This window comes from Trichechus manatus, unplaced genomic scaffold (genome assembly GCF_000243295.1).
Source record: "Trichechus manatus latirostris isolate Lorelei unplaced genomic scaffold, TriManLat1.0 scaffold00030, whole genome shotgun sequence".
Lineage (NCBI taxonomy): Eukaryota > Metazoa > Chordata > Mammalia > Sirenia > Trichechidae > Trichechus > Trichechus manatus.
The window spans coordinates 20,800,917-20,816,326 of record NW_004443966.1 but is presented as its reverse complement, the minus strand read 5'-3'; the positions used below and the strand labels follow the sequence as shown (position 1 = coordinate 20,816,326).

General features: G+C 41.1%; 1 protein-coding gene across 3 annotated transcripts in view; it reads left to right on the top strand.

Annotated features, from left to right (window-relative positions):
• The first annotated feature begins 235 nt into the window (after positions 1-235).
• PTPN9 (protein tyrosine phosphatase non-receptor type 9) overlaps positions 236-15,410 on the top strand; it is a 91,389-nt gene continuing 76,214 nt past the window's right edge. Inside the window, exon 1 of one of the 3 annotated variants that reach the window (XM_004374759.3) lies at positions 236-507. In XM_004374759.3, coding sequence (XP_004374816.1) covers positions 445-507 — 63 coding nt within the window. In that variant the 5' untranslated portion in view covers positions 236-444. The remainder of the gene's footprint in view (positions 508-15,410) is intronic. The other 2 variants (XM_023729837.1, XM_023729838.1) reach the window with 2 other exon arrangements.

Genomic DNA, 15,410 nt, shown 5'->3' with positions numbered 1-15,410 from the left:
TGGAGGATCCGTCACGTCTGCGGGCGCGGGAGCGCCGCGGAGGAGGCCGGACACCGAGGAGGCCGGCGACCTTGGGGCAATTTCCGCCGCCGCCCCTTCTCTCCGGCCTTTAAAAGTCCTTTATTTAATATCTCCTTTTCCAATCCCGGTTGACTATAAGCTCCTCGCCAGCATTTTTTTTTTTTTTCCGGGAGAGGAGGGGGAGTGAGAGGGAAAGAGCGAAGAAAATAAAAAAGGATTTCCGCTCAAAAGGGAGCGACAGTTCGGGGAAGGTTTACGTACGCAGACAGGAGCGGCGTTTGCGGCCGCCGCGGGCGCCGGGCGCCGCTGGCTGGACCATGCGCGAGCCGACCTCGGGCTGCTGAGCGCGGGACGCGGAAGCGGAGGCGACAGCCCGAGCTCCCCGCGCTCCCGGTCGAGTTCAGTCCGCGGGGCGGCGGCGGGATGGAGCCCGCGACCGCGCCCCGGCCCGACATGGCGCCGGAGCTGACCCCAGAGGAGGAGCAGGTAAGCCGGGCTGCGGTGGCCGCAGTGGGTGTGTCGGGCCCCGGAGGCCTAGGCCGGCCTCTGCCTCCCGAAGCCGCGCTCTCGGGCCGCGACCCGCGCGCGGCCCAGGCCCCGCAGCGTCCCTGCTCCAGCGCCAGGCCGCAGGGTGGCCTCTTCCCCGCGACGGCCGCGCCCAGGGTCGTCATCCCCCGAAACTGGGGGCGCTGCTGGACACTGCGCCTTGCGGAGGCTTATAGGTCTTATTTTGCCCCCCGCTATCCCGGTGGTAATTAAAGTTCCTCGAACTGGGGGGGAGGGGTCTCCCTTTCTCTCCCCTCCACCCCCACGTTTGCAGAACACCCAGTTACCCCGGCCCTTCCACTGCCCGTAAATGTATTGCTGCTTTTCATGAGGGTTTGTGGTTTTTTAAGAGCAGGAAAAGCCCCAGATTTGGGGGGAGTGTGATAGGCACTGGGTGCATAGATGCCCTGGGTTTTCAGATGAGCCCCTCAAGCTTCTCAGAGGGCTGTGGCAGAGCTGCCTTGGAATCTGGAGATCCTGGTCTTGGCCTCCCTATTCATCCCAGTCTGAGCGCATCCCCTCGCCCTCACTCCCTACCCCCGTATCTTCTGACTGCCTCCATCTTTCTGAAGCCTACATTGAGCTCCATTGTCCCTTAAAGCTTATGATTTTCAGTGCCCAGTAGGAAGTGGTTTGCGGTATCAATTTGGGGGCTTGGGGAAGGGAAAAGGCCAAGGCCTTTATAACTTTCCGTCCTCCACATTCCAGCTGTGGAGACATAGACCACTCCATCTGAGGAAGACAGGAAAGTCTGATAGTCAGGATTGGGAACCTTGAAGGCTTTTCGCTGTATCTTCCTTGGCACTGCCCATACCCAGCCTTAGCTATGCTCAAATATAGCTACAGTCTGATTCCATGTTTGCTTGTTTGTTTTTAAAGACATGAAAAAAGAAAAAGGTGAACATTTGAAGCTGTTCAGCCCTTGTTCTCAAGGACCACATTTGCTAGCGGAATCCCTAGTGTGAAGACAATCCAGCTTTACAAACTCATATTGGCTAATGGGCTTGTTTAAGACCTGATTTTAAAAAAAAAAGCCCTTGAGTTTTCTCCTCATTTGTGGAGATGGCGTTTTTCATGTTTGGCCTCAGATCACAGTCTTGTCTTTTGATGCCTTGAGATAAAATCAGCATGGGAAAAAAAAAGAATTCTGCTACGTACAAGAAGTGGTAACATCCTGGTAACTGCAGTTGAGTGTTAATGAAACACGAGTCCTAGGCCATCCTGTCAGAATTAGTGCAATACTTCAGTACTAAGGTGTGATGTATTAGGTTGATTATAAAGGGGCAAGTCTCTTTAATTTTTTTCCCTTGGGTTAGTCAGATTTGAAGTTTCTATGTTTCTAAGACTTAAAGGCAGCACTATCCTATTATGAAAATGGCATTAAGTTGCAAATTAAAAAATACAACCAGGGAGAGTGAATATTAAAGTATCAGTAATGATATTAACTTGAATTTATTCTGTATATAGTGTATGTATATACAGGTGTGTTGTTTAACTAGTAAAAATCTTGTCTTTCACATTAGAATGAATGCAATGGGCATTAAAGAGGACTGGATGGAAATAGTAAAATGTTTATATGTCAAGGTCAGGATTTTTTTTTTAATCATACCTTTTGTTTTCTACAAAATGCCAAGTTTTCTATAGACATTTCAAAATTTTGAAACACAAACATGAAGGCAGAATAGTTCTAATTATGGTAATGCCTGATATTCTCATCTTTTAGTTTAATATCACATAAGGAAGAGTACTCTTAAGATTTCTTTAAAATATTTAACGGGAGCAAATGCATGTTAACCTCATCAAAGTAGTTGTAATAGGAAATGACACACTCATTCCGTAATGTTGCCCCATTGCTCAAACCAGTTTTGGAACTCATTTGGAGTCGATTTCAAAACTGTGGCAGAATCTTTGAAATATCTTCTGTGTTGGAAAATCTGATACTTTTAAGAATCAATTTGATTTTGGAAACTAGCAAAAAAATCTCTTGGAACCCCATTTCATAGGTAAGATAGGAGATCAAACTGGGTTAACACAGTTTCAGGCAAAACTGAAATGCAGTTAAGCCCTCTTTGGGCTTTAAAGATTTTTCTGGGGCAGATTTCTCCTGAAGGGTACCTCCTTCCATCCAGTTATACAAGACAGAAACCTTTAGCTCTTATTCAAGAAGCCAGAGTCAAGTTGCATATCACAAATCTGATTGCATCTTTCCCTCAACTTGCCTGCCCTCAAAATAAGCATTCATAAATCTTCAGCGGCTTTCTATTGCTCTTGAGATCAAGTTGCAACTCTTTAATATGGTCTACAACGTCTAGGTCCTTATTCAGCCCAGTACCCTAGCTAATTTGCACACTTCATCTGTGCTCCAGGCCTACTGACCTGTATGTCCTGCATTCTTGCCATGTTTCCTCCTCCTATAGGGTCTTGGCACAAGCTCTTTCCCTCTGGAAATACCTCCCACTGTTAACTCCCGTTTCATCCTTCATCTCTCAGCTTTCACTTCCTCAGGAGGGCCTTCCTTGATCTTCTCATCTAGGTTAGATCCCTTGCTACTGGCTCAAAGAGAACCATGTACCTGCCCTTCACAGCACTTATCACAGCTGCACATTTACGCTTATTTGTGGGATTACATGACTGTAATAAGCTCCATGAGGATTGAGACTGTCCTAGTTAAGAGGATGTTGCACATTGCCTAGCATAATGCTGGCACTTAATGGGCATTCTGGAAATAACTGAGGAATGAATGAAGAGTACTTTTGCATGTAATTTGTACGAAGGCAGCATCATCTCTTGTAGTGGCTAATTTTTTAAAATTGTGCTTTAGGTAAAAGTTTAAAGCTTCAATTAATTTCTCATACAAAAATTTATACACATATTGTTATGTGACCCTAGTTGCAATCCCTATAATGTGACAGCACACTCCCCCTTTCTACCCTAGGTTTCCCATGTCCATTCAACCAGCTCCTATCCCTTTCTGTCTTCTCATCCTGCCTCCGGACAGGAGCTGCCCATTTAGTCTTGTGTATCTACTTGCACTGAGAAGCACACTTTTCATGAGTGTTATTTTATGTTTTATAGTCCAGTCTAATCTTTGTCTGAAGAGTTGGCTTCGGGAATGGTTTTAGTTCTGGGTTAACAGAGAGTCCAGGGGCCATGTCTTCTGGGGTTCCTCCAGTCTCAGTCAGACCATTAAGTCTGGTCTTCTTAGTGAATTTGAGTTCTGCACCCCACCTTTCTCCTGCTCCATCAGGGACTCTATGTTGTATTTCCATCAGGGTGGTCATTAGTGGTAGCCAGGCACCATCCAGTTCTTCTAGTCTCAGGCTGATGGAGTCTCTGGTTTATGTGACCCTTTTGTCTCTTGGGCTAATATTTTCCTTGTGTCTTTGGTGTTCTTCATTCTGCTTTGCTCCAGGTGGATTGGGACCAATTGATGCATCTTACATGGCTGTTCACAAGCTTTTAAGACCCCAGAACCATTGTAGTGGCTGATTTTTTTTAAGGACATTGCTCACTTTGATATACGGTTTGATATATTTTTTTTTAGTGGGTCATCATTATTACTTCATACTCTCATTTCCTATCTACCCATGTGTTGAACTGACACACCAAATCCTCATTTGTAACTTTGATTTTTTTAAATTTTATTGCGCTTTAGGTGAAAGTTTACAGAGCAAATTAGATTCCCATTCGATAGTTTGTATAAAAAGTGTTTCATGGCCTTGGTTTCATTACTTTGATGCTTCTTGACTTTATAGTTTTCAGTTCTCAATAATTACAGAGCCTGCAATTGGCTTACAAGAAAAAAATGTGCTCTGCCCTTAAGGAGCATACATGAATAACAGTAACTGTTTCCTGAGCTCTTGCCTCCAGTCAGGCTCTGTGCATTTCACATACAGTTAATCCTCGCAAGATTGGAATTAGTCCCCTCATTTTGCAAACAAGAAAACTCAGACTGAGAAAAAAAAATTGCGCACATGTCAGCCATTGTCTGGGTCATTCTGCCTCCACTGCCAATGGCCCCTCTATTATACGACATTACTTCCCATGAAGCAATTAGCCAATTTACTAAGGTGTCTAAGTGGGTAGTATATAATAGCTAATTTTGTGGATTTGGGTATGTGTTTGCTTTTGATGATGCTTCTTAAAGCATGATTTAAAAGATGTATATAGAAAGAGGAAAAAAATTGGAAGACTTTACTCAAAACTCTGTATTGCCAGCAGGCACACATCATACAATGTATGCAAGAAATTGTGATGAAGTTACTCTTGGGAAAAGTGTTCTTTATGATAGTGTTGGCAGCTGTCCATTTTGAGGTGTGGTCACAATCAGAATTTTATTTTCTTTGTATCTTCTTTTTCTTTTGCACAAGAGAAATTATTATTCTTGCAGCCAGATATGAAGAATATTCTCTCTAAACTGTAAAATCCAAGGTGTTTTTGTGTCACTAATACATTCTCTTTTTGATATGTTTATGTGTTAATATAAAAGGCTTTCTTAATGGGCTCGCAGAGTTGTAAATTTGGCAGTGTGAAGGGTAATTTCTACATAGCAGTACTAACCTTCTTTATGTCAGTAACTAATTTTTAATTTCACTTTTCCAAAGCATGCACTCACATTTGTAACTTGACCTGAAATGGGTAATTTTATTGAATTTGCTAAATTATAACTAATTTGACCCCAGGGAATGGAGTATTTTATCCTACTGTTCTGTGTCTGTGTAATCCAGAGGAAATTAGATGAGGCTGCTTGGATTACATTTTTGTCTTTTTGGACATAAATTGTGAAGAGAACTTTTTGTCCTTGAAATAAGTCATAAAGTGAAGTGTCTTAATTAGGACTCTAAGACATTTGAATTCAGTAATTTGAACCTGTTAGGGTCTTTGATAGTGCACGAATATCACAGTAATGATTGATAGATAGGACAATAGAGTAGTTTTCTAAAGTATTTATACAGTTATTCATATTTTTATTTTAAACCAAAAATGATTTTAATACCCCTATACTGCTTCTCTCACAGAGGAAAAAAATTTCTAAAAATAATTAATGATTTTGTTTTCCTAACTGTAACACTAATCTACTAAGATTTATTGTTAAAGCCTCTAAAAGAAATTCTCTTACTTTAGAGTTAGTGTTCGAGCTTAGAGCTTTGTTGTGAGGATTAATAAACTAATGCTTATAGAACACTTAGTCCAGTGTTTACATAGTAAGCCGTTAGTAAAGTTAGCTATTATTGTGATAGTCTTTTTTTTTTTTTTTTGACCAGGTTAGCTTAAACCAATCGCAAGGGGAAAAACATATTTACCCTGGGGGTAGACAGCTAGCATGGACTCTTCTGTGCACTAGAAGATAGTTTACTTGGATCTTTATAGGGTAGCTTTCAAAAACCTGTTCTAATTCCATGCTGTGGTTTGTGTTCTTGTAATGGAATCTTTTAAAGCTAAAAACTAAACTGCTCTACAGTGGACTTCAGAGATTTTTGGTACTTTTCCCAAGGGCGGGGGTTTTGTCTTGCTTCTTGTAGCCAAGAACTTCCCTTTTCCCACAGCCTCACATGTCCTGTGCTAAATGTCATCTGTCCCCCCGGAAGTAACCATACGTCAAGGACCAAATGATTCATGATGTTATATTGAGGTCTTCCAGAGAGGAAAAGGAGAGGAGAGAAAGGTGAAGAATTGTCATTATTTTCATTATTGCCAGTATCTAAGAATTAGGTAAAATCCCATTTGGGTGTGAAAATTTTAGTCTTTTAAAATTTTTGAGCCTATCAAGGGTCTTGGACTTTAGTTTTGTGAATATTAAGGGACCAGTGGTTTTCTTGCAAGAACCTTACCTCTAGTACTTATTAATGAATTGAAAAGTTAGATAGACCCTACTTTACAAAGGAGCGGAACTGTTTAATTTGAAACTGTTGTTGCATCTTTTCCAACTCATGGTGACCCCATGTGCTTCAGAGTAGAGCTGTGCTCTGTAGGATTTTCAAGGCTGTGGTTTTTCAGAAGCAGATTGCCAGGTGTGTCTTCCGAGGTGCCTCTGGGTGGGTTTTGAACCGCCAGCCTTTTGACTAGTAGTCAAGAGCTTAACCGTTTGCACCACCCAGGGACTCTACAGTGGAAATGTTTTAAAAAAGCTAAAAGTTAAAACTGATTGTTGATCAGTACTTTTGAATCTCATTTTCTGAGTTGGGCCTTTATTGTCTTGGAAAAGACATAGTAATGTTGGGTATTTCAACTTTGTTTTCTAAATATAAAACTCCATTTTCTATCTGAATGATTGGTCCAATGCAGTGCTAAGATTTGAAGTAGCCTCTAACTGTGATTATTTGTTCACGTACTAAAACCTCCAGTGCAATTTCATTTCACACTTTATGTTCTACCATCCTGCCTTGATAGCTCACGTAATCAGAGGCATTTTCTTTGTCCAAATTAATTACTATAACATTTTCCGCGTGTACATTTCTGCACACAACAGCTTCTTGGTTGCCCTTCCTAGCCACTGGAATGTTGTTGTTAGTTGCCATCAGTGGATTCTGATTCATGTCGACCTCGTGTGTGCAGAGTAGAGCCGTCCATAGAGTTTTCAAGGCTGTGACCTTTCAGAAGGAGATCACTAGGCCAGTCTTTTGAGGCACCTCTGGGTAGGTTTGAACTGCGAACATTTTGGCTTAATGATTGAGCGCTTAACCATTTGCGCCTCCCAGATTCTCCCAGCCACTGGAATAGTCACTGCTTTCTATTCCTCTTCCTTTGGAATAGGGGAAGATTTTCATAGAACAGGTAGTTTAGCCTTCACTCCCCACTGCTGGGGGGCCTGTGCCTGCTGGAATTAGCACTTTTCATATCAGAGTTTAAAAAAGGTCTCTTAAGAACCTAACAGAGATGATATGTAGATTGCGGGGCCAGGGGATAGGGGAGGGCTGAAAAGCTCCAGAACCCATGAGAAGCCTTTATTAAGAATTGGTTCTCTCTGAGGCTTAGACTATAAAATGATGAGACCAGAACAATAGATTAGAGGGGACATTTGCTTTGGTTTCCGCTTCCGAGAAAAGCATTCCATTCTTCTCTGGGAAAGGCAGTTTCTGTTACATGTACCAGTTTCCTCTGCAATGCCAAACTCATCCAGATCACACACACGCGTGCACACACACACACACACAGAGTTCTTATTTATTTATTTTTTAATCTAGTACAGGTGGCACAGATCAAACTAAACTTATGGAATTATTGAGAAACTAGAGTTTATTCCCACAATTGGTGGGCAGGTTCTAAAAAGAGCCACCTATGACTTTAGGAGTGAAGTGTCTGGGGACATTAATCTATTAATTACTTGAACAACTGGCTCATTTGGTGTTGAGACTGCCTTGTTTCTTTACCTTTACGTATGTTTTTATATACCTCATTATTGCATGACCTGTATTTGTCTTTTTAAAAATAGGCTTTTTAGATTCTTTAAAAAAAAAAACAGTAGCTGTCAAGTCAGTTCCGACTCATGGCAATGCCATGTGAGTCAGAATAGAATTGTATTCCCTAGAGATCACTAGGCCTTTCTTCCAGGTGCTGCTGGGTGAACTCAAACCACCACCCTTTTGGTTATCAGCCGAGTGCATTAACCATTTGCACCATCCTGGAACTCCTTAGAGTCTCTACAATGACCATATGCTTCTTCTATAATTAAAAACAGTAACATTTTATTCAAAACTGCTGTATATACAGTTTAGAATTATGGTATTAAGTGCTGAAATCCCAGTATTTAAGATTAATGCAAACCTGGACGTTCTCTAAACAGAAAGATTTACAAGTGGAACCTGGGCCTTTTGGGAGGTGATAATGATGAGCAGGTAGACCTCAGGAATCCCCAACTTTCTTTGAGGCTCCAGGCATTTTATTTCTGAATCTGAGTCTGTTTTGTCTGTTCTTTCCTCAAGGAACTTTTGGAAAACCTGCTTAATTTAAATAAAGTAAAATCCTTGTAGTTAACAAATTGCTCAATAAATAGTAAAATAGTATTCTTGTAGTGACAATAGTATTTTTGCCCTCTGTGCTATAAGAAACAATTTTTTCCAGGTAAGACTATGGAGAAAAATAAAGAATATTACTATGTAGCAATATTCTGACAGTTCTTGTGTATGAGTAAAATGGTAGAGAAGCTGCCTATAGTTTATTTTATGCCATTAACACTTTTTGCACCATCCTCTGTTTTATTGGGTAATTTTTTCTTTCTAGGTTATAGATTATCTTTAGACATACTGATTTTTTTTTTTTTTTAGATAAAACTTTGAAAGGTCATCTGATGATCTAAAAATGACTCATACTTAGAATGCAAAGTCTGACAGTTTGTATCATCTTCCATATCTTATTTAAACAGTTTTTGTGAAAAAATTCTGATTCCATTGTTTATCTCAGTGGTTCTCAACCAGGGCAGTTTTACCCCCAAGGAACATTTGTCAGTGTCTAGAGATATACTTGGTTGTCATGACTGGGGAGTGCTGCTGGCATCTAGTGGGTAGAGGCCAGGTAAACATTCTACAGTGCACAGGGTAGCCCCCACAACAAAGAATTATTTGGCCCAAAATGTCAATAGTGCCAGGATCCCGAGGCCTTTCTTCCGAGGCGACTCTGGGTGGACTTGAACCAGTTAGCAGTTAGTGCGTTACCTTTTGCACCAACCAGGGACTCCTACAAGTTTAATTGGTTAACTTTTAAGTTAAAGATAGATCTTTGCTTAACACATTTAGTATTTATTTAATTATGTGTTCCTGAATACTTCAGTGATTGACTTCATAAACTGAAAAACTCTAGTCTAAAACAATTATTTTGCAGCATAACCATCACAGAGGATAAGATGCACTCTTTTCCACAGTCTTTGCAGGGCTTTTCAGAGGTGGAGAGATTTTATATGAGCAGCAGAACACTACTGAGCCCTGCCCTGGGATGATAATAATGTGAAGTGTCATCTTTGCTTTCTCCTCCAAGTGTTTCTGAGTGTTGCCATGCACTGTCTGTTCCTCCAGTGAGTGAGGTGATCATTATGTATCAGTCCCTTTGCTGTTGCATGTTAATGTCAACGGAGAGCAAGTTTTTTAAGATCATAAGTAGAAATACAGTTTGTTCATTTATTCAGCATCGTTTACTGTCCGTTGCCATGTGCCAGGTCCTTGTTTAGCTGGGTTGAGGGGCTCCCTCTCCTTCAGGAATTTGCTGTCTAGTTCTAAGCAGTTCTTGAATTGTAGGGTACCCAACAAGGAAGAGGAACTATTATGCACAGTGAGGGCAGGGATTCGCTCTTCTCTGCATCCTTAGTGTACATTCTGTGGGTTCAACGTATGTTTGCTGAAGAATGTATTAAAAAACCAGAAACCTTTTGCCATCAAGTTGATTCTGACTCATAGCGACCATATAGGACAGACTAGAGCTGCCCCATAGAGTTTCCAAGGAGCGACTGGTGGCTTCAAACTGCCAACCTTTTGGTTAGCAGCTAAGCTCTTAACCACTACTGTACATTTATTTATGAAAGAAATTACATACTATAATGTGGAGATTCATGTAGGTCTCTGACTACCTTTTATAGTATGGGTCTCTTCCTTTGCCTTTATAAAACCAGTCTTTAGTCTTCTATATGTAGGGTTTAATCGTCAAATATTATTATCAGCATAATGGGGAAGTATATATGGTTTGTCTACCAGTGCTGGGATGAAACTATAGCTGTTTTCATTATTTTTTTAATATCACCTTCACTTTACTAATGTTTTTGTCTATACTTAAGCTGCCAGATTTTCAACTCTCATCAAATGTAAAAGTTGATGTGAGCGACCATCTAAGATACAACTATCAGTCTCTTCTATTTTGGAGCAAAGGAGAGGAAAAAAATGAAAGGCTCAAGGGAGCAATTAGTCCGAAGGACTAACGGACCACATGAACTACAGCCAACATGACCCTGAGGCCAGAAGAGCTAGATGGTGCTCCGCTGCCACTACCGACCACTCTGACTGGAATTACAACAGAGGGTCCTGGACAGAGTGGGAGAAAAATGTAGAACAAATTATCAAATTCACAAAAAAAGACCAGAGTTACTGGTCTGACAGAGACTGGAGGAACCCTCAAGACTATGGCCCCAGACACCCTTCTGACTCAGAATTGACGCTGCTCTCGAAGTTCACCTTTCAGCCAAAAATTAGGCAGGCCTATAAGACAAACAGTAACACACGTGAGGAACATGCTTCTTAGATCAATCAAGTATACGAAATCAGATGGGCAACATCTGCCCAGGAACAAAGATGAGAGGGCAGGAGGGGACAGAAAAACTGGACAACCGGACACAGTGAACCCGGGGTGGAAAGGGAAAGGGGGAGAGTGCTGACACAATGTGGGATTGCAGCCAATGCCATGAAACAATTTGTGTATAAATTTTTGAATGAGAAACTAATTTGCTGTGTAAACTTTCATGTAAATCACACACACACACTAAGGTAATAGTTGAAGAGGAAGAGAATTTTCCAAGAAAAGGGGTGTTGGAATTTTCTGCTTTTTTCTTTTCTACAGTTTCTACATTTTCTTTCTTTGACTCATAAAGGAAGAAAAACAGTTACTCAGAGAAGGGCCTGAAACCTTGAATATGGTACATGAGCACAAGGAAACAGGTGTTTTTGGAATAGCTGTTTGCCTCACTAAAGAGATCCTAGCTCTTCATACCTAGAAAAGCCCAAAAATGAAGAGAAACTGATATTTCTGGCTAGCTCAGGGAATTAAAAGTGATCTAGCTAGCCAGATTAAAATATACAGGATTTTCCAGTATACTTTTTTTATTTTAAAAAATAAACCTCTTTAGGTTAGGATTCTAAATGTTTTAGAGAAGCCATCTGACATTTCTGGGATGAATGCTAGTATGCTGTTTTGATTATGTGTTAAACTCAGCATTATTAAGAAATTAGATTATCAGAGACATTAAAAAAAAAAAAATGAAAGCCACTCCCCACCCCCGTTTTTTTTTTTTCTTTAGCCATCCAAAGCCTCATTTTCTTTCTTAGTTGACATCAAACTGGGGAAATGCTAGTCTTGGAGGTGATTTTGTGAGAATATTAGAAGCAACTGGAAACTTGTGTTTTGAATGGAACTGCTAGAACCACTTGAACTTGGAAAGTAGTTGGAACCTATAATTGTTGTCATGCTGTCCTTCCAGTGCGACAGATACTGGTAAAAGCCCACATCAAAACTTGCGATAATATAATGGCAGATACTTAATGAGTGCTCACTGTGTGCCAAACACTGTTCTAAGTGCTTTACACGTTTTAATGATGCAGCTGGTGAGGCAAAGGAAAGAAAAGAGAAATAGATATTACTCCCACATCTAGTTTGACTGCTGCTCTTGGGCCTAGAATCTCTTACATAAGTACCATTTCTTGGTTACAGGATATATATATGGTAATTCGTTAAAATGTGAATTGTCATGTTTTAAACTCCTGAATACTTAACCTGTGAGATCCAATTGAAGTTTACTCTGTAAGAATAAGGAGTTTCCTGTGTAGGACAACACATCATAGGATGCATATGAGCCCAAATATATAGCATCTTCTTCTTATCCCAACCCCCCAGTGTAGTTCTGGGAATGACTTGAAATATTGTTGATCTAGAGCTGTGGTCCCCATACCAGCAATATCAGCATACCAGTAAGAACTTGTTAAAAATGCAAATTTTTGAGTCCCACTGGACCTACTGAATCAGACACTCTGCGGGTGGCATCCAACAATCTATGTTTTAACAAGCCTCCAGGTGATACTGATGCATGCTCAAGTATGAGGACTGCTGATCCAGAGTCCCCAGGGTGCTGCCATGTTGGTTAGGGAACCATCTGGAAGTGAGTTTAGACATCCAGGTCTACTTCAGGAAGGGAAGAGCTAATTTACAAATTGGCCCTGGAACTAGGTGTAGAGCTATTCTGAACTGGATGAAAGCTCCAGGAAACATCTAATTCTGGATTAGAACTGTACTGTTCCCTGGGAGAGGAGCAGTAAGGCAGAGTTCTCAAAGACTAGCATTTACCATGGTTTCTCTCATCCAAAGAAAGCAGAGCCTCTGTCCACTTGAGAAATAGAAATGGAACTAGGATGTCTGCGTGGTTAAAAAGAGGGCATTGAGACACCTGATGTCCACTGCAGATTGTGTTCCCTAGAGAGATGCTTGACTTCCAAGGGAGTATTGAGTGAAATGAGACACAGGCTGTTCTGATTCAGCCAGGAAAACCTGCCAGCTTTGACAAGGCTGTTGCATAGGGAAGCTCATGTTACTCCACCGTCCGCTGCCCTGAGAATCTGGACCGAGGAGTTACCAGATTTTCTGTCTGGGTCCTGCCAGGGAGTTGAGCTCAATTCTAATTGGAATTAAAAATGGGGCACTGCAGTGAGGATGGCCAGGTTGCAGGCAGCTTTTCCTGGGTTCCTTTTTTGTAGGTTTGCAAATGGCCTCTTAGGTACAATAAGCTGATCAACTTATACTATTTTGTAAGCAAATATGAATTTATCTCTGAGTTTATCTGAGAGCCTCCTTGGATTTGGAAGTATTGATCTAGTGAGTTTGAAATGGCTGAGGTCTGAGATTAGTTTCTGAGATGACTATCATTTCCTAATTGGAGTCTCCTGGCCAGCTGTATTCCCTTGAGGGAGTAATGGAGCTGTGGATCAAGGAGACATTCAGAGGCCCAGTTTCTTGAGTATGTGACTATGACTCAGGATTCAGTTACCCAGGGCACAAGATGGGGCTGGATCTCAGGAAGGAAGCAGGGCCAGTTGTTAAACTTGGTACACAAGGCCAGGGCCAGATAAGCAGCAGGTCTTACATGCTGAGTCCTAGAATTTTGAACTAGAAGTTCTCAAATCACTCCGGTCAGGTCCATTTGTGGCTTTGGGACTGGGACAGAGCTGAATCTGAAGTGTGCTGTGCGTGTGTGTATGTGTGTGTGTTGAGAGACAGTGAGTATGTGTTAGTTTTTTTGGGATGGGCCAATTGTAGTTTCAGTTGTATGGAGTGAAAGGAAGATAGAACCAGGAAGGAGGGGACTAGTTACTGTGTTTTCAAGCTTCTTAACCATTCTGATCTTTTTCTGGACTGATTCTAATTTGCCAGTGGCCCTCTTCAAGTTTAGCACTCAGAACTGAAGACAGTATTACAAATGAAGTCTGATAGGCCTCCTTGTTTTGGGCGTCCTTGTTTTGGACACTGTTTCTGTAATGTGCTCCAAATTCACAGTAATTTTTGGCAGTCTTAGCAAATTGTTGACTCATAGATTCAAGTCAAATAAGATCCCTAAGTCTTTTCTTATGTGCTTCTGTTCAGCCTCATCTGGTGCTTTTAAAATTTATTTTCTTGCACCTATCCTTCTGAAATTTCAATTTGTTAGATTTAATGTAATTGTTCACTACCTTTAGTTGAGTTTTATGTGCCAAGAACTTTACAAATATTACACCCCCCCCCAATTCTGTGATGTATTATTCGCATTTTACGTATGTGGAAATTAAGGCTCAAAGAAGTTAAGTAACTTGCGTGGATTCCAAACAGTAAGTAATAGAACCTGGTATTCACACCCTTGTCTGTCTGACTCCAAAGCCTGTTGCTTTTGAATACCATTCTACTAGCCCCTTGCTCCATCTTGTTTGATCTTTGGATCTCTGTTCTGTTTCACCATATATTTATTCTCTTAGCTGAAGGCCCCCCTCTCTATGGTCAGCATGTCCCAGTGCCCTTATCTGAGTCATTTATAGAAATGAGACTGGGCCAAGGATGGATGCAGAACAAATCAGAGAGCAGGGGCTTTAGAGTCAGACCTCATTTTGGAATCTGGATAGTACCATGTGATTTGGCAAGGTCTTTACTTCTCAGGGCCTACATTTCCTCATATATAAAATGTCTTAACAATACCTACAAATGGGCCTGTTGGAAAGGTTGAATTAAAAAAACATGGATGTAAAGTGCCTGACTCATGGCCCAGCACACTGTATGCCCTCAATAAATATTAGTCTATTTACCTCCCTCCTTCTAGGGCATTCTTTTAAAATCTTTAAGACCCCTTTCCCCATTCCCTAGGTCCTAGTGATTTTTTTCGGTTGGCTGTTATGGGTATGATTGTTTGTTTCAGTTAGGACTATCATATTCCCCACTATGGCAACACACTTGGCCAGGGAAAGTATTGGTTAAGAACTATACCACATTACTGTGTGATGAGGGACCAGTTGTGTAACCTCTCTCTTCCTCAGTTTCATCATATGTAAAATGTGGGTAATAATAGTACCTACCATAAAGAGTTATTATGCGGATTAAATAATGTATATAAAGTCCTTAGATTAGTACCTGGCAGATGGTATTGTTATGAGGATTAAATAATGTTTATAAAGTCCTTAGATCAGTACCTGGCAGATAATAAGTGCTATATAATTTTGCTGCGGTTGTTGTTGTTCAGTCCTGTTGAGTCGATTTTGACTTACAGCGACCCCATATGACAGAGTAGAACTGCACCATGGGTTTTCTAGGCTGTAATCTTTATGGGAGCAGTCACCAGGTCTTTCCTCCCATTGAGCCGCTGGGTGGTTTGAACCACCAACCTTTTGGTTAGCAGCCAAATCGCCACCAGGACTCTTTATGCTACTGTTATTATCTGTAAAATGCCAATAATAATGCCTATTTTGTAGGGTTATTTTGATAATTGAATGAGATAAGTATGTCAGCTGCTTAGCATTTTGCCTGGCATATATAACTTAATGGAGCCCTGGTGGCATAGTAGTTAAGAGGTCGGCTGCTAACCAAAAGGTCAGCAGTTTGAATCCACCAGCTGCTCTTTGGAAACCTTGTGGGGCAGTTCT